Consider the following 24,688-nt stretch of genomic DNA (forward strand, 5'->3'; position numbering starts at 1 on the left):
GGGGGGGGGGGGGGGGCGGCCGGAGCCCTGGGAGGAGGGCGGCGAGCCCCGGCTGGGGCTCGGCTCTCCCCCTGGCGGCCAGAGCACCGCGCCGCCCCCCTCCAGGTGCCGCCCCAAGCACCAGCTTGGGTGCCTGGAGCCGGCCCTGGTTCTGAAACTCTCACACATTGAAGATGTGAACTGCCTCTTGGCATCTAATCTGTGAAGGATGGACTTGCTTTAGAATGTATGAGAAATTGAAAAAAAAATAAGAGACTTAATTTTATGGGAATCATTATAGAATATTAGAAGTGAGTGATGCAAAAATCTATTATGCACTTTCCTGTCCATCTCCCCATCAAAGCAGAATTAATCCTCATAGTACAATTTCTAGTGTTAGTCCAATCTAGCTTTTAAAATCCCAAGTAAAAGGTCTACCAGCACTTACTTTGGGAGATTTCCACATTCTAATATGTCTTACTGTCTGAAATCTATACATTATTATGCTGGCATAAAATAGCCGGAGTGCACTGTACTCCAGCAATCCCACCCCGTTCCCTTCCTTGCCTACACTGGCCATCTCCATACAAATCTTCTATGCAAGGGGCAGGAAGGAATAGCATAGACCCAGCTGAATTTTGGAGGTTTTTAGCTTGGCTGCTCCAAGGAAGGCGCTGGAAATTATTTCTACCCAGGCCGGCAAAACACCTAGGGCCAGACTTGAGGCTGACTATAGGGTCAGAGAAGAATAGATAATGGAGTAGCGGTTCTAAAACTGTGGGTCGGGACCCCAAAGTTGGTCGCAACCCCATTTTATTGGGGTCACCAGGACCAGCACGAGACTTGCTTGGACCCAGGGCTGAAGCCTGAGCTCCACCCACACCTGGGGCGGTGGGGCTTGGGCTCTGGCCCCCTCTCCCAGCACCAGGGGTGGTGGGACTCGGGCTCTGCCCCCTCCACCACCTGGGCCAGCAGGGCTTGGGCTTTTACCCACCCCGCCCCCTCTTCCCTGGGGGTCATGTAGTAATTTTGTTGTCAGAAGGGGGTTGCGGTGCAATGAAGTTTGAGAACCCCTGATTGTAGTGCAAAAGGTATTGGCCTAAGTAAGCCTAAAGAGATCTGTGTTCAATTCCTAGCTCAGCCAAAGACTTCCCTGTGACCTTGGGTAAATCAGTTAATCTACTCTGTGCGTCAGTTCCCCATCTGTAAAATGGGGATGATACTTCTCTACATCACAGGGATGTTGTGAGGATAAAAATTCTTTAATATAACTGAGGTATTCAGTTACCACAGTAACAAAGGCTATAAGTACATAGACAGCTCAGCCTCTCACTATGTCAGGTGTGTTCTGCAAGGGCCCCCTTCATGTCACTGGAATAGCACAGAGGGGCCACATCTTAAAAGAGAGTTTAGATCAAGATCTATGTTCTGGGGAGCTTACAATCTAAACAGACATTGAGTTGACAAACATGGGGAATCAGATGCAACAGCGGCAAACAACTGAGCAAGTGGCAATGTCCAACATGCATCTTGTTCTATATTTGTTTCCCCTCCTCCTCCTCTCTCAGACTCCCTTAACCTCTCCTTTAACATCAGTTCATTGGGAGGCGAAGAGGAGATATGCATTATGGCAGTTCTTTTAAAACAACTCTTCCCCTCCTCCCCATCTCTAACAATTAAAAATCTATTACAAAATCTGAATAAACATAATGGTTAAGAGAGAAGGTCCCTGACTTCACTACAAGCTCAGCTGTGGAATTGCCATAAGCCTCATGTATGGGGCAATGCCTTGTTTCTATTTAGTATATTTTTCAAAAATGTATATAGCAAGCAAGTCTTTCCACTTCTCTTATTTTTTTTTTTTGGGGGGGGGGGGGGAGGAGGGGCATGTTTTTCTGGTAGGTATGTTTTAAATGGAAAGACCTATGGAGCTACATATATAAGGTTAACAGCTAAACTATTTGATGAAATATAGAGCAGGTGACATAAACTCAGTTAAAACAATCACTGATATCACTTTTATAAAATCAGCATATACTGTAGGCTTAAGGCAAACCATAATCTGAACTACTTCAACTGTATTCTCTTATTTTGTATGCTCTGAAACCCCCTTTTTCCTGCTTATGAAAGAAAATGTCAACAAATCTTAATTAAAGATTAGTAACTAAAATATGCATAGGGCGTGTCCTAGATGTGTACTTTCATGTAAGATTACAATAGTTTCAAAGGACTAATTTCTATTTAGTGGGTTTTAAAATTCTGCCTAAATACTGTAACTATTTCCCTGATTTCATTCTAATCAGGTAGATAATGTATATTTTAAGTCAATGCCAAAGATCACAATTCAGGAAAATATCCATATTCAAGAGAGCACTTGTGCATGTGCTTAAATTCCAATGACTTGCTTATGTACTTAAGTGTTTTCATGAATCAGGGTCTATATCTGGTCTCTTGCATGTACTTGCATATTGAATTTAATAAACATAAAATTCCATGGCAGAATAATCTTCTCTACCTTATTTAAAAACAATCAAGACATTTAAAACAAAAAAGAATATTAAGGCTGTCACTAAAAGCTGGGAAAATGCAAGTTAAGGCCTACATTTACTTATTTGTAACTCAGTCATGCAACATTGAGCTCTTTTTCTTTTTGTACATTATTATTATTATGAAAAACTGCCAGCCTCAGTTCACACTGTCATAGATTTTGTGTACTTTTTATTTTGAGTGTATGTATAAGATTTAACCTTAGCATATCATGATCCACATTCCACAAAGTTAATATTACTGTAAATTGAGCTGTACCTCTGAATTATATGACAGGTAAGCATAACCCAGAGAGAGAGAAAATATGTAGGGGGAGATTTTCAAATAAAGAAGAGGGAGTTAAGCACTCAGCGCTCAATGAAAGTTGGGCACCTAACTCCCCTGTGACTTTGATAATCTAACCCTTTTAAAATTTATTTTAAACATTTATTGCATTACATATACAATAATCAGCAAACACCACTAAAGTCAAAATGAGGAAATAATTTACCCAAATATACAGCCAATCTGAACCCAAAGATCTGGCACAATGGCAAACCACACAGAAGCCATTCTATCAAACTACAAGGATCAATTCCTACATAGAAAAGGAATACACAAGAGGATAGCAAATACAAACCAAAACAAAAAATCACAAAAGAACATAGGAAACACTCCTCTTCCGATCCACCAATAAAATAAATAAATATATCCCAGTCAAGGATAAACTTGATATACCATGTTCTAGGGACAGCCAGAAATAGAGTCTAGTAACAGCAGATCCACCCTAGCCTTCTGTAAATGCAAAGTAGGGATATATGATGATACATGTTCACTCAAGTACTTTGGGTACAGATTAGGAAGGGTTTCACTGTGCTTTCTAAAACTAACCCCTTGAACTGTGAATTACCTTCTGTAGGGCTACCAGCCAGGGCAAGTCATGGAGGGTGGGCATTACCAAACTGTTCTTGTCCTAAGCAGCTATCGAACAACCTCATTTTGTAGCTGTTGCAGCCTACTAATTTGGAGAGTGTATTACTTTTCATGATGGCCAAAATTAAATTGTTCAACCTATCAAATGGATCATGTTTTGAGAAATTACACTATGATTTGAGTGGTACAGAAATTAATGTGTTTTTTTCCATATATAAGCCATGAGACGATACATTAGAGCGCACCTTATCAAACTGTGGTCTATGTAGAGCTGGTTGGTCAGATGGTACTGACTCCTATTCTATTCTGTTATATTGCATTAAAAAAGCTAAAAATATATTAAATACTATGCTAATGTTAATTTTTTCCTTTGGGTAATTTGCTGTAGTTGCCTCAGGGCTGTTTTGTGATTATGAACAGAAGAGCAGATGGTCTGCACAATCATGAGTGGGAGGAAAGGTGGTCTACTAGAAGCGCTCTATTAAGATGTGGTCCATACTGTAAAAAAAGCTGGAGAACCCATGCATCAGGGTTGGAAAAAAAAAAAAACAGTACAGAGGGCAACAAAATATGGCATGCACTATTCTATTTCCTGAATATAGTTTTTTTTTTCCATACATGGGCATATTAAGAAGGAATAACTCCTGTCCAACACACTTAAATATTTACTTACAGAATTGGCATTCGTTGGGTTTGGCCACGGTCTACCACCTCCTGGACCCCTGGAATATAAAATGACAAATGAGGATTTAATCAAACAAAGGTTGGTTTCTGATCAACTCTGCTACCAAGAAGCCAAACGACAGATGCTCTATGGTGTAACTTGACCACAAACTGTTCCCAGTGTACAATATGCTTTTTAAAAAACTGCTATCTTTTACTGGCCTCTTCTGGTAGCATCATCATTTTTCACTGCAGTAAAGTGTGATTATAAACTACAAGTATACCTTGTTATAGTGTTAAACTAATACAAGTTCATCATAGCTAAACTACCACCAGCATTTAAACAGTTTAGCAGATACTATACAAAATTATTCTTAAAAGATTATGTCCGTCACCACAAGCTCACCAGTTATATCTAGACATATCTCAGTGGCTAAATCATATATTGTGGACTTCTGTACTTTTCAGGACACCGTCTGCTAGGAACTACATGACAACAACTCCTTCAGAGCTTTGATCCCAGAGGTATAGAAAGCAGTGTGGGAGATACTGGAGTTTTGCACAGATCATAAATACCTGCCAATTAGGGATCCAACCCTCCTGAGTATTCTGCAAATCCCACGACCCCAACAGCATGACTTGAAAAAAAATGTAAGTTTGTGCCCCTATATAGTTTTTTTTCCTGCACAGGGGAGAATTTGGCCCAATGTTATATAAACAAAGCATTTTATGGTTTACTTGAATTATATGGTATAGTAATATTAAAAAGACAGTAAAATGTGCTATTGATAAGATTCAAGACAATCGATTCCTTATAAGGAGTATTTTTAGTTGTATTCTGGTTACTGACACCATAATACAAATTTGGAGCCAGTACTACATATGCTGTGAATGTCTACCTACAGTATGGCCCAATTCAGAAAGATACTAAAACATGTATTTAACTTTAAGCATGCAAGTTGTATACAGGCTTAAATTTCTTCCTAAATTGAGACTGTAGTAAGCATTTATGTACTACGTATCTATAATACCATCTATAATTTGTTTAATAAAAATAATTATTGTTTCTCATAATTAAACTTTAAATTTATTTGTCTCCAATACAAGAAAGTGTGTATGTGACAATATTGTAACTTTGTTTTCACCCCCAAAAATTGAATGTGATGTAAAGAAAAATACACAGAATACATAGAATCATAGAATATTAGGGTTGGAAGAGACCTCAGGAAGTCATCTAGTCCAATTCCCTGCTCAAAGCAGGACCAACACCAACTAAATTATCCCAGCCAGGGCTTTGTCAAGCTGGGCCTTAAAAACCTCTAAGGATGGAGATTCCACCACCTCCCTACGTAACCCATTCCAGTGTTTCACCACCCTCTTACATCTGGATCAATGTAAATACTTAAAAAGTATGAAGCAGACTAAGGCCTGGTCTACACTAGGCTTTTATGTCGAATTTAGCGCCGTTATATCGAATTAACCCTGCACCCGTCCACACCAGGAAGCCATTTAGTTCGACATAGAGCTCTCTTTAAATCGATTTCTGTAATCCTCCCCAACGAGAGGAGTAGCGCTAAATTCGACATGGCCATGTCGAATTAGGCTAGGTGTGGATGGAAATCGACGCTAATAGCTCCGGGAGCTATCCCACAGTGCACCACTCTGTTGACGCTCTGGACAGCAGTCCGAGCTCGGATGCTCTGACCAGCCACTCCCCCGGGAAAATTTGAATTCCTTTTCCTGTCTGGGCAGTTTGAAGCGCAGTTTCTGTTTGGACACCGTGGTGAGCTCAGCAGCAGTGGCAACGATGCAGAGCTCTCCAGCAGAGATGGCCGTGCAATCCAATAGAAAGAGGGCCCCAGCATGGACGGATCGGGAAGTCTTGGATCTCATCGCAGTGTGGGGCGATGAGTCCGTGCTTTCAGAGCTGCGCTCCAAAAGACGGAATGCAAAGATCTATGAGAAGATCTCTAAAGCCATGGCAGAGAGAGGCTACAGCCGGGATGCAACGCAGTGCCGCGTGAAAATCAAGGAGCTGAGACAAGGCTACCAGAAGACCAAAGAGGCAAACGGACGCTCTGGATCCCAGCCCCACACATCCCGTTTCTACGAGGCACTGCATTCCATCCTAGGTGCGGCCGCCACCACTACCCCACCAGTGACCGTGGACTCTGAGGATGGGATATTGTCCGCGACCGGTTCCTCAGCGGACGGGGAAGAGGAGGAAGGAGATGAGGAGGACGAGGCAGTAGACAGCGCTTACAACGCTGATTTGCCCGACAGCCAGGAGCTCTTCATCACCCTGACAGAGATCCCCTACCAACCCTCCCCAGCCGTTACCCCAGACACAGATTCAGGGGAAGGATCAAGCTGTAAGTGTTTTAAATATCTAAATATTTATTTACAACATAACTGGCGTATTTAAAATATTAACATTAGCTAAAGTGCTTTAAAACATGTAAACATTTATTTGCAACAAAACAGGAAGATTGAAAATATGAACAGTGGGTAAAGTGCTTCAAAACATGTAAACAGGAAAGTCAAACAAAAGGGGAATCAGTGCAAAGTGTATCATGATTTGTCTTTTTTTGGGCGCCTCAATATATAGTCCGAACCATTTTCAAAAAATTGCACAATGTCCGCTTCATGATTATAGTGCCCAAAACCCTGCAGTCATTTGTCCCTCCAAGGGCACCTAAGCCAGGAACTGGTCAATGTAACCGGGGATAGAGGCGAGATCCTCCGGGGAGAACTCCTCATACACCTCCTGCAGGTGTTTTTCCAGCCTCATCAGCAGGTTCCTGGGCAGGGAGAGCTTATTAGGCCCCCCGTGGTAGGACACGTTTCCCTGCCACAACGCCAGCAGGTACTCCGGGATCATGGCCTTGCACAGCAGTGCAGCAAATGGCCCCGGTTTCTGCAGGCTGTCCCGTAGCATCTTCTCCTTCTGGCTCTCGGAGACCTTCAGGAGGGTGATGTCAGGCATGACTCCCTGCTGTGAATTAGGTAGGGGAAAGTTAGTATTGGGACTGCTTGCTCGTCCCTTTACAGAACTGCAACCGCCGGTTTACAGCCACGCGGTTTACAGCCGCGAGGGGGTGGGACAGGGCCAGAGTTCATGCTTGCAGGATTGCTGCCAGCAGAGACTCGCATTGCTTTCTATGTGAAAGGAGGCCAGTGCCACTCTTAAAGTTTTAAGCGGCCACAAGTCTACGGCTTACCATGTTTGCCATCTAGACAAAGTCCGGTGTCCTGCCCTGCTCCTCAGCTCGCCACAGCAAGACCGCAGGCACTGTAGGCGAGGGCCGAAAATTCGACCTTGTCCTCAGTGCGCGTGTGATAGGTGCTCTGCATGGTCTTGTTCACGGAGCAAGACTATGTTCTCTGTTCACAGATACATTGCTCTGTCTCAGGAATTCACTCCCTTTTTCCAATTCCCACAGCCACATCTGCCCAGAGGCTAGCGCACATTAGGAGGAGGAAGAAGAGGACACGGGAAGACATGTTTGCTGAACTAATGGAATGCTCCCGAGCACAGGCAGCCCAGCAGACACAGTGGAGGGAGAACTTGTCCCAAATGCACCGGGCAAACATGGAACGGGAGGAGAGGTGGCGACAGGAGGACAGGCAGGCTACTCAAACGCTGCTTGGACTAATGAGGGAGCAAACGGACACGCTCCGCCGCCTTGTGGATGTTCTGCAGGACCGGAGGCAGGAGGAGAGAGCCCCGCTGCAGTCTCTCTGTAACTGCCCTGCCCCGCCACCAAGTCCCATACCCCCCTCACCCAAAGTCCAAACACGGAGGGGTGGAAGGGGCCGTGAAAAATTTCACTCCACCCCTGCGGACTGCTCTACCACTAGAAGGCTCTCATTCCCCAAAATTTGAAAAGTCCTTTCCTACCCGCCTCACACAAGACCCCGTCCAAGTTTCACCCCCCCGTTCCATGTGCGGTTGTTAATAAAGAATACGTTTCTGTTCATTTCTGTTTCCATCCTCTTCTTTTGGAGGGGAGTCTGTCTGAAGGGGGGGGGAAGGGGCTTGGTCATTGGACAGGACAGTCACCTTTAGCAGGGGGCAGGTGCAGCAGCAGGGCACATATACAGTGCAGTGACTAGTTATCCTGGTTAGTCTGGGAGGTGGTTTTCATGTTTTGTGTGGTGGGGGCGGTGGTGTTGCTCTCTGACTTGGTGGCGGGGGAGGGCAGTTACAGATCTTATGCAGCGGTCCTTACCCTGCATCACAGAGCCGCGCAGCAGGGGATCTGTAACCCTCCTCCCCCTGCAAGACAGTCACATAGCCGACATATACACGCAGTCCCGGCCAGGAGGGCTGGCAGGCTCCGTTGAAACAACCAGTCCACCACCGCGGAGCCTGTCATTCCTGGAGTTTAGAAGCATCATTTGCATCACAACCCTAAACCCGCCCCCCGCCACAGTCTGCGTCCCAGGTTTAAAACATTCCCGCGAAAACAGTAATAAAGACAACGGTGTCCATGAACAAAACAGAACAGATTTTATTTTTTGGGAAGGGGGCGAAGGGGGTATGTAAGTGGAGAGGATAGTCGACGGCAACTGGGTAAAGAAACGGGGGCAAGTTCTGCCTCTGTGTCCACAAACTTAAAAGTCACTGGGTACCCTGCTCAGCCTTGAAACTGGCTTTCAAAGCCTCCCGGATGCACAGCGCGTCCCGCTGGGCTCTTCTAATCGCCCGGCTGTCTGGCTGGGCGTAATCAGCAGCCAGGCTATTTGCCTCAACCTCCCACCCCGCCATAAAGGTCTCCCCCTTGCTCTCACACAGATTGTGGAGCACACAGCAAGCTGCAATAACGATGGGGATATTGGTTTCGCTGAGATCACAGCGAGTAAGCTTCTCCATCTCCCTTTGAGACGGCCAAAAGCACACTCCACCACCATTCTGCACTTGCTCAGCCGGTAGTTGAAGAGTTCTTTTTCTGTGTCCAGGGCGCCAGTATAGGGCTTCATGAGCCAGGGCATTAGCGGGTAGGCTGGGTCCCCGAGGATCACTGTAGGCATCTCCACATCCCCAACAGTTATCTTGTGGTCCGGGAAGTAAATACCTTCCTGCAGCCGTCTAAACAGACCAGAGTTCCTGAACACGCGAGCGTCATGAACCTTGCCCGGCCATCCGACGTAGATGTTTGTAAACCGTCCCCGATGGTCCACCAGTGCTTGCAGCACCATTGAAAAGTAGCCCTTTCTATTGATGTACTGGCTGGCCTGGTGGCCCGGTCCCAGGATAGGGATGTGAGTCCCATCTATAGCCCCATCGCAGTTTGGGAATCCCATCGCGGCGAAGCCATCTATGATGGCCTGCGCGTTTCCCAGAGTCACTACCTTTGACAGCAGTACCTTGACGATTGCCTTGGCTACTTGCATGACAACAACCCCCACGGTAGATTTGCCCACGCCAAAGTGGTTCGCGACTGACCGGTAGCTGTCCGGCGTTGCAAGCTTCCAGAGGGCTATGGCCACTCGCTTCTGGACAGTCAGGGCTGCTCGCATGCGGGTGTCCTTGCGCTTCAGGGCAGGGGACAGCAAGTCACAAAGTTCCAGGAAAGTCCCCTTCCGCATGCGAAAGTTTCGCAGCCACTGGGATTCATCCCAGACCTGAAGCACTATGCGGTCCCACCAGTCCGTGCTTGTTTCCCGGGCCCAGAATCGCCGTTCAACAAAATCCACATGCCCCATTGCAAACGTGATGTCCTCGGCGCTGGGTGTCGTGGTTTCTGACAGCTCTGTGCTACTCTCCGACTTCAGGCCCTCACTCCGCTGCCGTAGCCTCCTCGCCTGATTTCTCTGCATCTGCCTCTGGGAAAGGTGTATGATAAGGTGCGAGGCGTTGAGAACGGCCACAACTGCAGCGATGGTCGCAGCGGGATCCATGATCGCAGTGCTGTGGCGTCCGCGCTGTCACTGATCAAAAAGTGCGCGAACTGATTTCCCGCCGGCGCTTTCAGGGAGGGAAGCAGGGCGGTAGTGACTGACGGATGACGACAGTTACCCAAAAGCACCCTCGCCACATTTTTTTACCCAGAAGGCATTGGGGGCTCGACCCAGAATTCCAATGGGCAGCGGGGACTGCGGGAACTGTGGGATAGCTGCCCACAGTGCACTGCTTCCAATGTCGACGCTTTCCCTGGTAGTGTGGACTGACAAAGTCGAATTACTGTCCTTAGTGTAGACACACACGTTCGACTTTCTAATATCGATTGCACATATTCGATTTAACTAAAATCGAACTACTCTCGTAGTGTAGACATACCCTAAGTGAAAGCTCATCTTGCATCTGACAAGGTACTGGATTTTGCAAATTTACTAGAAATCATATGAAACTTCTATGCAGAAAGCTACAAAAAGCACCAGGGCAGATTCTGCCCAGGAGGTATATGATTATATGGAGTAGAATATTTGGTTGTTTTTTAAAATTAGCCAGCTGCAAAGTTCTTTAAAGCAATGTGAGCAGCTTCCCCATCCCCCCTTCTAATAAATCTTTATTATGGAACTCTCAACATATTCATAAAACATTACTATTAATGTACCAGTTTCACAATATAATCTTTTACATATAGAAGACTCATATGTCTAATTACAACAGCATTCTTTAGAAACACAGTAATCATTTCCATACTTTCATTTTTTACAGAACTATTGGATGTTACCTCTTTGAGGACCCCTTTAACGCTAACCCAGATGTTTCCTTCAGTGAATCATGAGACATCAATTTTCATTGCCATCTTGAAAATGTCTCAAATTTTTTATTTGTACTAGTATTTGAAAAAATGTTCAATATTTCAGTTTCCTTATGTGTGTCTGTATTCTATCAGAATATTGAATAATTTAAACCAAATGCCTGATTACCTATTTTTGTGTGTGTTTTAGCTTTTCTATAAAGGAAGCTTATGAGCTAAAAAGTGAGTGGAAATTCTTTTTCTCTTCAGGTATATACCGAAACATTCTTAGAACCTTATAAAAAAGTCTGGTTCATACTGGCCATTAAAATAAGCTTATGAACTGTAACATTATCCCCTGAAATTTGCTATTTTGCTCCCATTTTGTATGAAAAAATACTGTCTTACAAAGACTTGTCATGCCAAGTTTGGGCTTAAAGTTCTACAGATGAGATTTAGATCCCTTAGAAGTGAGTTTACAATGAAAACTCTGACATAGACACTTGCAGATTTCACTGTAATTATTTTTTCTTTAAAAAGATGCATGAAACAAATATATATCACATTTTAAATACTGAAGTTTAGGCTATGTAAGCAATTATTTTTCAATGCTACATCTACTAAGAAAAATGTCCTTTTGGGTTGAAATACTGTCTATAAATTCTCAGGCTAGTTTTGTTGTCATAACAGATTACATAATATGCACTATTTTTAGCCAAAGCAACACCAGGAAAAATCTCAAAAATGATATTTGGTAGATATTTAGCATCCTACCAAGACAGTTTCCTTTTGAGTTGTACCCCCTAATTGCTTACAGAGGAGACATTACACTTTAAAATGGCTGTTGGCTTTGCAGAATAGCTACTTCTTCATATTTTAATGCTGCCAGAGAGACAAACCCATTGAACTCAAAAAAGTTTATGCCTGCATAAAAGGAAATGCAAATTAAACTATGCACCCTGCATAAGGCAATAAGGAAGCTGCCATCTTTTATGGAAATACAAGTACAGAAGATAAGGTACACAGATGTTGCTTAGCATTGTGCATTGCATAAGTTGTAAGGGATAATCTAAAGGAGGAATCGCTAAAACATCTGGGTCCATTTACTGCTACTGGATGTGGATTATCCTTAGATGCTCTCTATAACTGAAACTGAATGTTAGTGTTAATATGTACAATACATCTGTGCTATGATATCACAGTACAAGGACTTATATGATAAAGAAATTCATGCACAAGTGACATCAATAACTTTAAGGTTGGGCCTCACACTTCATGTCCTGCAAAAGCAAAAAATACAGAGTTAAGCCTCTATTCTCCTTTTGATATGTGTACGTAACTCCATTTGATATAAGAGAAAAATTACTCACTTTGACAATATGAGAAAAATTTCTTACTGATAAATCATATTCTCTGAAGGCAAGAGATATAATAGAACTCCTTTCCAAGGTCCAGGATCCAGCATATGACAGGGATCAGAATACCCTAAAGCATAGCTTTCTAATACCAGCACTCTGGGCTAGCTTGTGCCTTTAAGGCACAGTCTGTGGTAAGGGCCGTGTGAAGCCACGCCACCCAGAAGAACAATGACAGGTATTTTGCTCCCATTTTCAGTTGCACTAGAGCAGGGGTTGGCAACCTTTCAGAAGTGGTGTGCCGAGTCTTCATTTATTCACTCTAATTTAAGGTTTCGCGTGCCAGTAATACATTTTAACGTTTTTAGATATCTCTTTCTATAAGTCTATAATATAACTAAACTATTGTTGTATGTGAAGTAAATAAGGTTTTTAAAATGTTTAAGAAGCTTCATTTAAAATTAAATTAAAATGCAGAACCCCCCAGACTGGTGGCCAGGACCCAGGCAGTGTGAGTGCCACTGAAAATCAGCTTGCGTGCCGCCTTTGGCACGTGTGCCATAGGTTGCCTACCCCTGCACTAGAGGGAGGTTAATTACCAACAGCCTTTAAGGAGCATAGCGTATGCTTGGCTGAAGCATGGGGAGAAGGAGCTATGACTGGCTACATCATGCCTTCTTTATGTCATACAGAAGCTCCTGAGTACTTCAAGTACAGGAGCTACAATTCTGGGTAACTCTTATGTGCAAGGTGGGAAGAAAGCCACTTCTTCCCTCCCTCTTCACTGTGTGGCTGTATAACCCACACACCTCCTGGATGTGGCGTTCTGTCCCATCTAGTGGCACTGAGACCACTGAGAGAGAGAGAGAGAGAGAGAGAGAGAGAGAGAGAGAGAGAGAGAGATTAATGAGTCTGCTCTACTGCCTTAGTTAAGAGCCATATGGCTTTTAGCTCATGCAGTAGAGGCTCATGCACTAAGCTCCAGAGGTTCCAGGTTCAATCCCAATGACTGGGGTCTGACAGTGTTACAGCTAGCCATGTGTAACTGTCTCAACACAAGAAAAAGTGTGCTTGCCTACTGCTGAGCTATAGAAGTTGTACTTCAACCATGATTGTTTCATTTTCCGCTAACTGGCGGGTGAGGAGCTCCTTTCTGAGACAGCAACCTGTTTGTCTGTTTTTCCTGTTTTCTGTTTAAGGTATCTCATGTGTAAAGTATCCTCAAAATACTTTTTTTGCTTCTATTTCTAATTTTTTGTTATTAAATAGCAACAAATTTTGTAATGAATAGTTTAGTTTTGTTTTCCTTTGTTGGAATCTCTTTCTTGAGACCCTTTCTACAATTTGTGTTGTACCTACACTTGATTTCAAATATCTAGTTATTTTATCTACATTAATTTCCAATAATTGTCCTGAGTGCAACAGAAGACATCTGTGGTAAAGTAACACAAACCTTAAATTTACTTTATTTGCTTCAAAAATGCAAGATCTGCCTGAAGATTAGAACAATATATCTAAGATGTGGTGGATCTTTCATTACTTGAAATCTTTAAATCAAGATCAGATGTCTCTCTGCAAGATGTGTTCTAACTCAGTGTTTTGCAATCTTTTCAGGTTGCCGACACCTTATTTGCAGTAAAAAACTTTCATGATTTCCTTCCAATTTACTATAAAAGTAAGAGTAAAAATATATTAATGATAAGCCTTGGTGTGTGTCTTTCTGTCAGTCTGTTGATCTGTTGAAGGGTAACGGTGTGTGGAGAAGGGAGTGAGATTTCCCTTGCTTTACATTGTAATAACATTTTTGATTCCTTGCAAACCTGATTACCTTTCATGACCCTCCTGGAGGTCATGACCAACTTGTTAAGAAACACTCTTCTAACTCAACCAGAAGTATGGTGCTGAAGCAAGGGCACTAGAACCTTTGTAGAAGTGAGGAGGGGCAGTGGTGCTGGAACCGGGGGCACCAGGGGGCCATGCCCCCTACTTTTAAACATGGCGTAGTTTGGGGGGTAGGAGGCAGCGTCCCCCCCCAAACTTCAAGCCTGGGACAGGCGTGGAGCAATGCCGGCAGGGGCTGTACTTTGCAGTGGGGGAGCTAATAACGGTGAGTTGCACTGAAGGCCTTAGCTTTGGTGCAACTTCAACTTATTCTACCCAGTAACAGTGGTTTGACATCTGAAGTTGCTCTGGAGGCTTGGAAAATAGGAGTTATCTACATATATCAAGAGAGGACTATACTCCATGGACCCAGTCCATAGCTGATGTAAATCAGTGTACATCAGTTTACACCAACTGAGTATCTAGCCCCAGAAGTCCTTGAATGCCACATAGTACACTAAAATGTCTCATGCCTGATTCTCCACTCCATAACACTGGTTTTATGTTGTGTAACTTCATTGATTATATTAGCATAAAACCAATATAAAAGAATAGAGAATCCGGTCCTTCCTTTTTCAATGTGTATCCTTTGTGACGATGTATTTAAAGACAATGGTGTGTTTCTGTCCATACTATGCACTTCCTTGCTTTTGCAGATGTGAATCATAACCTTACTATTCTTTAAAATGTTCTCTCTGTGTATGAATTGATGGCAAACTCTTTTACTATTAAATCAGTAAAATAAACATTCAAACCTAACTAATGTCAAGGCTCTTTACAAATCTACAGATGAATACGGTGGGCCACACTAACAAGATATTCCAAATATATGAACCCTGCCCTGTAGAACAAACCCAACATTTAGAGAGACTTGGAAGGAAAAAACAAATAATTCTGTAAAAGATGCTTTGCACAAGAGTGAAACTGCTGTGATGTTTCCTTACTTTGTCACAACTGTTAATATTAGTTAATTAATCAAAATACATTCTCCTTTGTCCTATGTATGTCATAATTATTTTTTCTTTTAACAGGAAAAGATGACTTTTATAAATGTGATAGTAGTTTATTATTTTGCTTACATGTTCATTCCAGCCATTCCAGGGCCACCTAAAGCATTCAGTGGCGGTCTCATTGCACCTCCATAGTTCTGCAATGATAACCAAGGGTCAGACTACCACAAAACAAAAAAACAAAACCAAAGAGGAGGGGGGAAAGAAAGGACAGCAGGTTAATGACTTCCCTACACACCTGTTGATTGGATAGGCCAGTGTGATTCATTCTTTCAGGAGTTTCCATTCTTGACTTAAAAAAAGAATTCTTATCCCTAATGAAAAAGTAGTACGCTTAGTACACTACACATATTAACAGTTCTTAAAAATGTATGTGTACTAAGCATACTTAAAATGCTAATTGTTCCATGAAGATTTATGATACACGGTAGCAAACTCAATGGTCAACAAAGGCCAGAATCAATAACCGTTCAACTTTCATACCACGAAAACTCATTCAAAGACAGAAAAATAGATTTTTTTCGGGGGGTTTCACAGTTTGGAATTCAGATAGAATTATTTTTAATTGAACCTGGTTAATGAACAGGGTATTAATAACTTCCATGGGAAAATATTACAATATATTTCATTTCTATAACACATAAAATGATTGCTATACTCCTCTTGTAACCAATCTAAGGCAACTAACATGAAAATTCACATAGTATAATGGATGCCATAGAAATGTCTATAAATGAGCTATCCAAAGCCCTATTATAGATAAAACCAATGTGTGTGCTCAAATAAGATTTAGATCATGACATAAACTGACAAAAGCCTAGACATTGTGCTATTTTCCTGAAAGACTGAACTATTTAGTCAATTTTTTCAGTTAAATGTAAATAGAACAACCTGCCTTACCCCACATATATCATTCATTGCAGAAACTGTACCAGTCCTACTGAGTTTTTCTGATATCTTAGGCAAATGTATGTATAATAAAGCAATTTCTAAAAAATAAAATAGTGTGTTTTGAGGAAGTCGGGCAGACAATCATTTACTTAAGAGAACAGAATGTCCTCAAAGTCATTATTGTTATCTGTTTTGCAATAATGTAACTACAACTCACTCTAGTTATATTATAACTGGATTACTGAACTTTAACTGGAGTTCTCCAAAGCAGTCTAATACACAAATCCACGCTCTAGGGTATTTGAGCATTAAATTATGCAGACCAGGGAGCAATCTGACAATAAGATTTAAAATGTAGACCCGATACTATATTTCATGTGTCATAGTGAAAAGAGATATTTCAATTACAAAAAACTTATTTCAAGTGAACCAAGAAAGGACTTCTGGGAGTAGGTTCTCTTGTTGCAAACTAGAAACCAAACCTGCAAGTGTTCCTTGTTTAGAATTCCTATTGAAGCCCATGGGAGTTCTAGACATAGATGGCTTGCATGAATGGGTTTGTGTATCAAGCTAATAAGCTAATTCTGAAACAATTGGAATGCTACCTTGCGTTCCCTTTAAATATTCATGTTTTTGGTGTCTCCCTGTACCAAAACAGTACCAAAATGACATCCATTTCTGGAGGAACTGTGAAGCTATTTAATTCTATTTTTCCATCTTCATTTCAGAGATCTGAGCCACCTTTCCTCTTTGGAGCGTCTTCCTGTTTTTTCTTTTCTTTATTTTGACAAAGGAACCAAGTCTGTGGGCCTAAGATCTTTAGAGAACTCACTAGGAGTTCTCGACTGGAAGCATTTTAGTCAGGTGTCCTTACTGAACTTGAACTGAGAGAAATCAGATTAAAATCATTTGGCACATTTAGTAAACATAAACCTTTACAATTATATACAACTGCTTGCCTGTTGCTGAAGATGAAAGAAAATAATTAGGGTAAATCTGGGACAGCTGCTGCTAAGAAGGAAATCCAAGAGGAGAAGATGGATGAAGAGAGGAATCTGGAGAACAGTGAAGAATGAAGGAGTCTGACTAACAATTAGCAGCAGAGTTTAACAAAGTTGTTTTTGTTTAGTTATTTTTCCTTGTTTTATTTTCCTTTTCCCTTTCACTGTATTTTGTTTTTTTGTTTGTCAGTCATTATCCAAAAATTAACTACTGTACCTATGGCCAACTCTTAAATGAGGGAGAAGTCACTTAAAATAAAATGTAAAAAAGTTACATACTTGTGTTTTCAGTCTCCCTGTCCCAAGCACAATGTTAGGATATAGATATTCAGGCCTGTGTGCAAAGGCCTATACTTTAAGAATTTAGGTGTATTCTTATTACTTAGCTAGTTATAGAGGTATAAAAGAAAGAATCAAAATAACTGTCTGCCGGTGTAAGGGCCTTTTCTCACTGTGACAGTCTAAGGCCCTGTTCTTAGGCTAAGTAAGGTCTTTGGCTAAGCAGCAAAGGCAGCCATAAGCTGGGAATTGTACGGTCACATCCTCACATTCCAAACTAGTCACATTGAAATAAGGCACCCTGGGGCTGTTAGAAAGGTGATCCGATCTATCGCCTCCAGAGAAAGGGAAGAGCCTAAAAGATTTAAAGAAAACGTAGTTTGATAGCATCCTGTCTGGCAAGAACTCACTTATCAATAGCTGGGGTGTAAAATCCTCATTTTTGTATTGTTCTATCACTGTAGTCTCCACTTCCCTATTGTTTGTCTGTATAATCTCTGTCTGGTTCTGTGATTGTTTCTGTCTGCTGTATAATTAATTTTGTTGGGTGTAAACCAATTAAGGTGGTGGGATATAATTGGTTAAATAATCATGTTACAATATGTTAGGATTGGTTAGTTAAATTTCAGTAAAATGATTGGTTAAGATATAGCTAAGCAGAACTCAAGTTTTACTATATAGTCTGCAGTCAATCAAGAAGTAAGGGGGGAATGGGAACGGGGAATGGGGGTGGGGGAATTGGAATCATGTTTCGCTAAGGGGGGGGGGGGAAATGGGAACAGGGACACAGGCAAGGCTCTGTGGTGTCAGAGCTGGGAAGGGGGACACTGAGGAAGGAAACTGGAATCATGCTTGCTGGAAGTTCACCCCAATAAACATCGAATTGTTTGCACCTTCGGACTTCGGGTACTGTTGCTCTCTGTTCATGCGAGAAGGACCAGGGAAGTGAGAAGGTGAAGGAATAAGCCCCCTAACACACAAGAATATAGGTCTTAACACCAAACTGGACAGCAAAATCAAAACTAGTGTACAGTCCAAACTTGCTATCTAGCTCAAATATGGCCTGTCACCATGACATATGGTATTTAGATAACTTTTTTATATTTTGTGTGCCTTAATCTCATTTACATGAAGGACAGGTCTACACTAAAAAGTCTACACTAAAAAGTTTTACTGGCATAGCTATTTTGGTAAGGGGTATGATCTTTTGCCAACATAGTTATACTGGTAAAAGTCCTAGTAAAAGTCCTAGTATAAGTCTGACATAAACTGACATAAGCTATACTGGTATCAGCACTTTTATACCAACATAACTGTGTGACACCACAAGAGGTTTTGCAGTTTAACTATACCACTATAGTACAACCAGCAAAACCCTCCTAGTGTAGATTAAGCCTAAAGCAGCTTTACACTCTCTGGCAGTGTAAAAGGCCCTTAAAGTGGGCATGAAAGGCCCTGTAAGTTAACTCGCCCTTCAAGTTATTAAAACTGTTTGCTCAGAAGACCCCCACAGGCAAGTGAGAAGGATAATAGATAAGCATGTATCTATAGAAAAGACTACTTTGGAAAACTCAGGTCTGAGAGAATTACATAGTCCCCTCCAGTTTTAAAGAGAATAAAACTGAAAATCATCCTTGCTAAAATTGATATCAGACTTGCCTACGGTGTGTAGCTAATAATGCTAGCATAAAGTGTGAGCTTAAATTCATGACCACAAAGCTTAACTTTCCACCGCAAAAAAGCAAGTGGCAGAAATACTGAAGTGCTGTAGAAAAACCAACATATGTTTATACACATTTTTGTTGGTTACACATGCAGAATTGGTTGCTACCAAAAAGAGTCATGGGTTAGAAAGAAAGAGCTACCTAGTTATTCAAAACTAAAGGTAGATCCCATTGAACAGAGAAGTCACTAGGGAAAATATCTGAATGAAGAAATCAAAGTGTAGAGGGATGAACATAACCCAAATATTCTTCAGAATAAGATGTAAGGCCAAAATGGCTATAACAAGCAAAAAAACAAAAAACAAAGTTAGAGACCTGACTTACAGAGGAAAAGTGATACTAAGCAATGGACAATCCACTGGGCTAACCTTTTTGGAGATATTTCAGAATGGATTTAATTTCCACTTGACTTCATTCTTGCAAGTGGAAAATGTATAAACTTTTACTAAAAAAACTTTCACACCCTTGGTGAAGGAGGATCTATATAAGTAACTATAACCAGGTCAGCAGTGGGAGGACGGCTGAACCCAGATGTTCAAGCTTGCTGCTCTTCTTGAAAAGCAGATCTAGAAAGACAAGGCTAACAATTGCTATTTGCAGGTGATATGCAGGCATCATCCACATGCAGTATGAGTAATTGTGTACATTTAAAATCTTATGCCAAAAAATCTAGAGTGCGGAATTTGTGATCAGAAGCTTAGTGGCTAGAGAAAGATCTTTATAAAAATTAATTAATTTTGTTTTTGCCACACAGACTATGAATACTTTAGCTGTATTGTGGGGCTAATTTTCCCTCCGAAATAATATAAACAATAAGGTTAGGATTTTCAAAAGAGCCTGAGCCAACTGCTTAGGCACCTTTGAAAATCCTAGACTTAGACCATAATATGCATTAATTGTGGAATAAACTTAAGTTTTCTGAATGTTTTAGAGTTATATGGACAAATACGTAAGCCTTTTTATTTGAATTACAACTGTATCATTCAAAATAAATTAAATCAGTCTTTATAAAATTTTGTAAATAAAATAAATTTTCTTTATAGTTCGCGACTTTGTCAAGTTTTAACCGAGAATATATTTTTATGATAGAGAGAAAATCCCTTAAAAATGTTATTAGAAAGAAAAGTGCTGACATATTTCAACTTTAATTCTAGTACAGCTGTGACAAAAAGGACTCTAAAATATCATATGTATGTGTACTGTAAATATAGATACACATATTTATGCAAGGTACCTGTGGTCCTAATGGAACCATTCCTCTTGGAGGAGTCATTCTCTGCATTGGCCCACCCATGTTTGGATGCCCTGAAAAAAATTACACAACTTTAACAACTGTGATGCATAAAAACACTTCTAAATTATTGACAAATTATTGCTTCATGGTTTGAAAAGCATTTAAGCAGCTGCAGTGGACTTTAAAAGAAGAGGTGCTGGATGCAAGTTTGGGATGCAGAACCTTTCTAAAAGAAAAAAAAAAAGGTTGATATTCTGAACATACATTTCACATCTAGTAAACAGGCACTTTACCTTGTTGTCGTGTTGGATCCATCCCACTGGGCAATAATGGCTGACTTCCCGGGACACCTCCAAGTGCCTACACATATATAAAACATGTTAAGAGGAGATATAAATTGTATTTTAAACAGAAAATTCAGGTAATTTTGTTTTTAATTTTGAAACTGTTTCTGAGCCAAGTGTAAAGCAAAAAGTTTAACTCTGCTAAAGACATAGGACAAGATCTTACAATTGGATCCACGCACCCCTGTGGCCTCGTGGAGTTCCATTGACTTAAACAGCTAAATGTGAATATTCTTCAGTATTTATTTTTACCTAATTTTCTTTTGTTTGTCCCTAATTTTCTTGTATTGTGTATCCCACCTGGCTATGGAGCATGGGGCAATGTCATTTCTTGATTCTGGGGTCAGTTTTCTCTATGTTTAAATTTTGACATCCTCTCTTTCTATTATTTTAACAGCTACCTTCCAGGGCTAGAAAGGTGGCTTTGTGGTCTTCTCAGATGCTCAGCCACAAATAGGCCACCTGGATGGTACTCAAAATGCAGAGTAAGGTAGGGCTGGGAGGTGGGGAATGTTGTAGTTTCCATCCTCCCTTACCATCCAAGGACATTAGTTCCAAGATATACCCTCTATACTCCTACAATGGAAACAGGAGACTCAGCTTAGTCCCAAATCCTGCCTTCAAGCATGAAAATATAATGTGTTGTTATGTCCCGCTTGGCCCAAATGCAGCATAATCCCCAAGTTATTATCTGTCCTTTGAGTTTGTTATAAAATAGTTATATTTACAATTAATTTCTCTAGCCTTTTGCACTCAAGAATGGATCTTAGTCTGGAATGGTGTTTCAAAAGCCAACTAAAATTAATTTATTCAAAATAAAAATGTTTATCTGGAGTAAGTAAATCTGGTGTTATTAAATGCATCTGATCAGGTAACACTGGTATTGCTTAATGAAGGAACTGATCAGTTTATCTTGACTGCAAAGAAATATAAGATTGTGGTGAATTTTTATTATTTTACATACATATGTATATACATACATATATATATAAATATATTTATTATTTTATACTTTTACACATACACATACAACACGTTCACTCTAAGGTTGAGGTTTTAATTGCAGAAGTGTCAGGAAATTAAAGGTAACACTCACAATGTTCCTTTTTGATTATACATTACAATAGTGTATTTCATTATATGATTTATGGAACATACAGAGCAGGGATCAGCAACCTTTGGCACGCGGCTCGCCAGGGCAAGCACCAGGGGCGGCTCCAGGCACCAGCGCAGCCTGGGGCGGTGTGCCGGTCGCCGTGAAGGTGGCAGTCAGGCAGCCTTTGGCGGCATGCCTGCGGGAGGGCCGCCGGTCCCGCGGCTTCGGCAGCAATTCGGCGGCGGGTACGCCGAAGGCGCGGGACCGGCAGATCACCCGCAGAAACGCCGCCGAAGCCGCGTGACCAGCGGACATCCCGCAGGCATGCCACCGAAGGCCGCCTGACTGCCGTGCTTGGGGCGGCAAAAAACATAGAGCCGACCCTGGCAAGCACCCTGGCGGGCCGGGCCGGTTTGTTTACCTGCCGTGTCTGCAGGTTTGGCCGATAGCGGCTCCCACTGGCTGGAGCAGGTAAACAAACTGGCCCAGCCTGCCAGGGGCTTTCCCTGGCGAGCTGCGTGCCAAAGGTTGCCGATCCGTGATATAGAGTTTCATCCTGTGTCATTTTAGTCAATGGGAGCATTATCGTTTACTTCAATAGGTGCAGGTTCAAGATAATATGTAGGAGCAAAAAGTAAAACATGCAGAAGTGTCAAATTCCAAGAAGTGGGATCTTGTCACCTCTGCCAGAGATGACAGGTGGCATGTAGGGAAACACTAATTGCCTACATTAGTAGGGAAACACTAAGGACTTTACTCTTGCAAGACAGCCAGGCTGGAGATTTGACTCATGCAATATTTGGAACATGTATGGCTATATAAAGAAGTGCAGCTTCCTTCCACTGTATCATATTGTATTATTGCTGAGCAGTATGTCACATTTTCCTATGTGATCAAGTAAGACAGTACCCTACTATAATGCATGTGCTCGAGGGAAGAGTTATGGTTACCATGGGAATTTTAACTATGATTTTACTGACTTTTGTGTAATCAAAATTTCAACTTCAAAATTGCATTACAATAGTTTATCACTTTCATGTACTGCTTATATTATCTGAAACTTAATGATAGGCAATGTTGCCAAAACTGGTAATTCATGAATGTGGCATAATGTAAATGAATTGCAAGGGCTGTAATTCACTGAGATTATGCTATAGCTCTAAACTGAAAACAGTGTAATGTGCAGACAAAAATAGCTTCTGAAATTAAAACAGCAGGTTGGCAGTAGACTTTATAGTATTCACCACATCCAGCTTTTACCTGCCAGTATTTAAACAATTTAGAAATATATACATATAAAAAAGTGGAAGTCAAATGCTAGAATGTCTTTGAGTAACATATTATTGTAAGGTACAGCAATCAGGAATTTATTTTATACTGAATTACAGTATACTTATAACAAATGTTTAAAGCAATGATAACTTTTCACTTACAGTATATAGCCCCTTCCATGTACAGATCAGAAAGCAGTTAATAAACTTTAATTAAGCTACCCACCTCTCCTATGCAGTACATATCAATATACCCTTTTACACCTGGGCAAAAAGGGGCAGACAAAGGTTAAGTGAATTAGAAGTTACAGAGGTTAGTAGTCGATGGAACTATCAGAAATGGAACTCAGGAGTTCCCTGTATTAACCACTATACCATATTCCCTCAGACAGTGGTTTTCAACCTGTGGTCTGCAAACCCTGTAGGTCCACAGACTATGTCTAAGATTTTCAAAGAGATCCACACCTCCATTTGAAATTTTTTATGGGTCCGCAAATGAAAAAAGATTGAAAACCACGGCCCATAAATGTGTGTCCTTGATATAAGACTCTTACCTGATTGGGTATTCTTAAAGGTGGCCTTGGACCTCCAGGGTATCGAGGGGACATAAAAGGCTATGAAAAAAGGAACATAACCAAAGAATTCAATTTAGTTCAGAAATGTTTTATGTAGTAACTACATGTATAGTTCCTGTGATCCTCAAATCTCAGGAGCTCATCTTATATACTTTGACAACAGTATTTAGTACATTAGTCTGCAGCACTTAGCAAAACTATATATATTTTAAAACTCTTTTCTGAAGATTAGTACCAAGCTGCATTTCTTAAAAATTTTAATACAGCTATTGTGTAAGCAGAATATGAACAACTCCATGCATAGCATATGTAAAATGATAAACTATTAAGATTACATAATCAAAAATGGAAGGTTTTGACTGGATAAAAGGGAAGTTAAAAAGCCTGGAATATAAAATAAAATACCCTTGGAAGAGTTGAGAAGTACATAATAACAGAATAATACAAAATGTCAAGTACTTTATCTTTTTACATTTTCATTTTAAAGAATACAAGGTTTATAATAGTGATAGAGGATTTGGATTTCAGGTTTGGTTCACATATGTATCTAGAGGTCTGGAGACTTATCTGAACTAGATTATCTAAATTACTGAGCTCTGTTCACATACCTCATGTAATGCAACCCTTTCTCCCCACACACCAGTCTACCTACCCCATCCAACAGACCTTGCTTCATCATCACTTGGTGTTAGCTGAGTGTCCAGTGAACCTCAGCTGCCATTGTAGTACATAGGAGAGAGGTAGTCTTTAAGATAGATGGGGAGCAAACCAGTTAGGAATTAATATATGAAAGTCAACTCCTTAAATTGCACTCAGAAGTAAACAGGAAGCCAGTGCAAACATCAGAAAACAGATCTAACATTCCTGTGAGGGGGCTTAACCCCCACCACCTGGGCAAGGGAAAGAACCCTAATTAGTCAAGCTCTGCATCTGGGGTGTGATTAATTAACTGCCTTCTGGCCAGAGGAGGAGGAGTTATGACTTATAAGTAGACTGAAAGAGCTCAGTTGGGGAGAGACTGCAGAGGAGACAGATTTCTCTGGCCGAGAGAAGCCCTGGGATAGGGTTTAGCAGACAGGAAACAACAGAGGAAGAATATTACGGGAGCAGGTTAGGTTCCTGCAGGGGAAGCCTGAGGTAGGGCCAACAAAGGAACTAAAGCGGAGTCTGAAAGGGGGGGAAGGGGTATAAGTTTTAAGATTCGTTTGTTCATGTTCCAGTGGAAGTGGTTTAGACT

The 24,688-nt window shown here is 41.3% G+C and overlaps 1 protein-coding gene across 1 annotated transcript in view; it reads right to left on the reverse strand.

Annotated features, from left to right (window-relative positions):
• Positions 1–24,688, reverse strand: part of SSBP2 (single stranded DNA binding protein 2) — a 283,155-nt gene that overhangs the window by 35,529 nt on the left and 222,938 nt on the right. Inside the window, exons 5-9 of the mRNA XM_024217035.3 lie at positions 23,431–23,490; positions 20,459–20,525; positions 20,166–20,236; positions 15,106–15,173; positions 4,112–4,160 (exon numbers count right to left, since the gene is read on the reverse strand). Of these exons, the coding sequence (XP_024072803.1) occupies positions 4,112–4,160; positions 15,106–15,173; positions 20,166–20,236; positions 20,459–20,525; positions 23,431–23,490 (315 nt within the window). The remainder of the gene's footprint in view (positions 1–4,111; positions 4,161–15,105; positions 15,174–20,165; positions 20,237–20,458; positions 20,526–23,430; positions 23,491–24,688) is intronic.

This window comes from Terrapene carolina, unplaced genomic scaffold (assembly GCF_002925995.2).
Source record: "Terrapene carolina triunguis isolate 2854851 unplaced genomic scaffold, T_m_triunguis-2.0 Scaffold69, whole genome shotgun sequence".
Classification (NCBI taxonomy): Eukaryota; Metazoa; Chordata; order Testudines; family Emydidae; genus Terrapene; species Terrapene triunguis.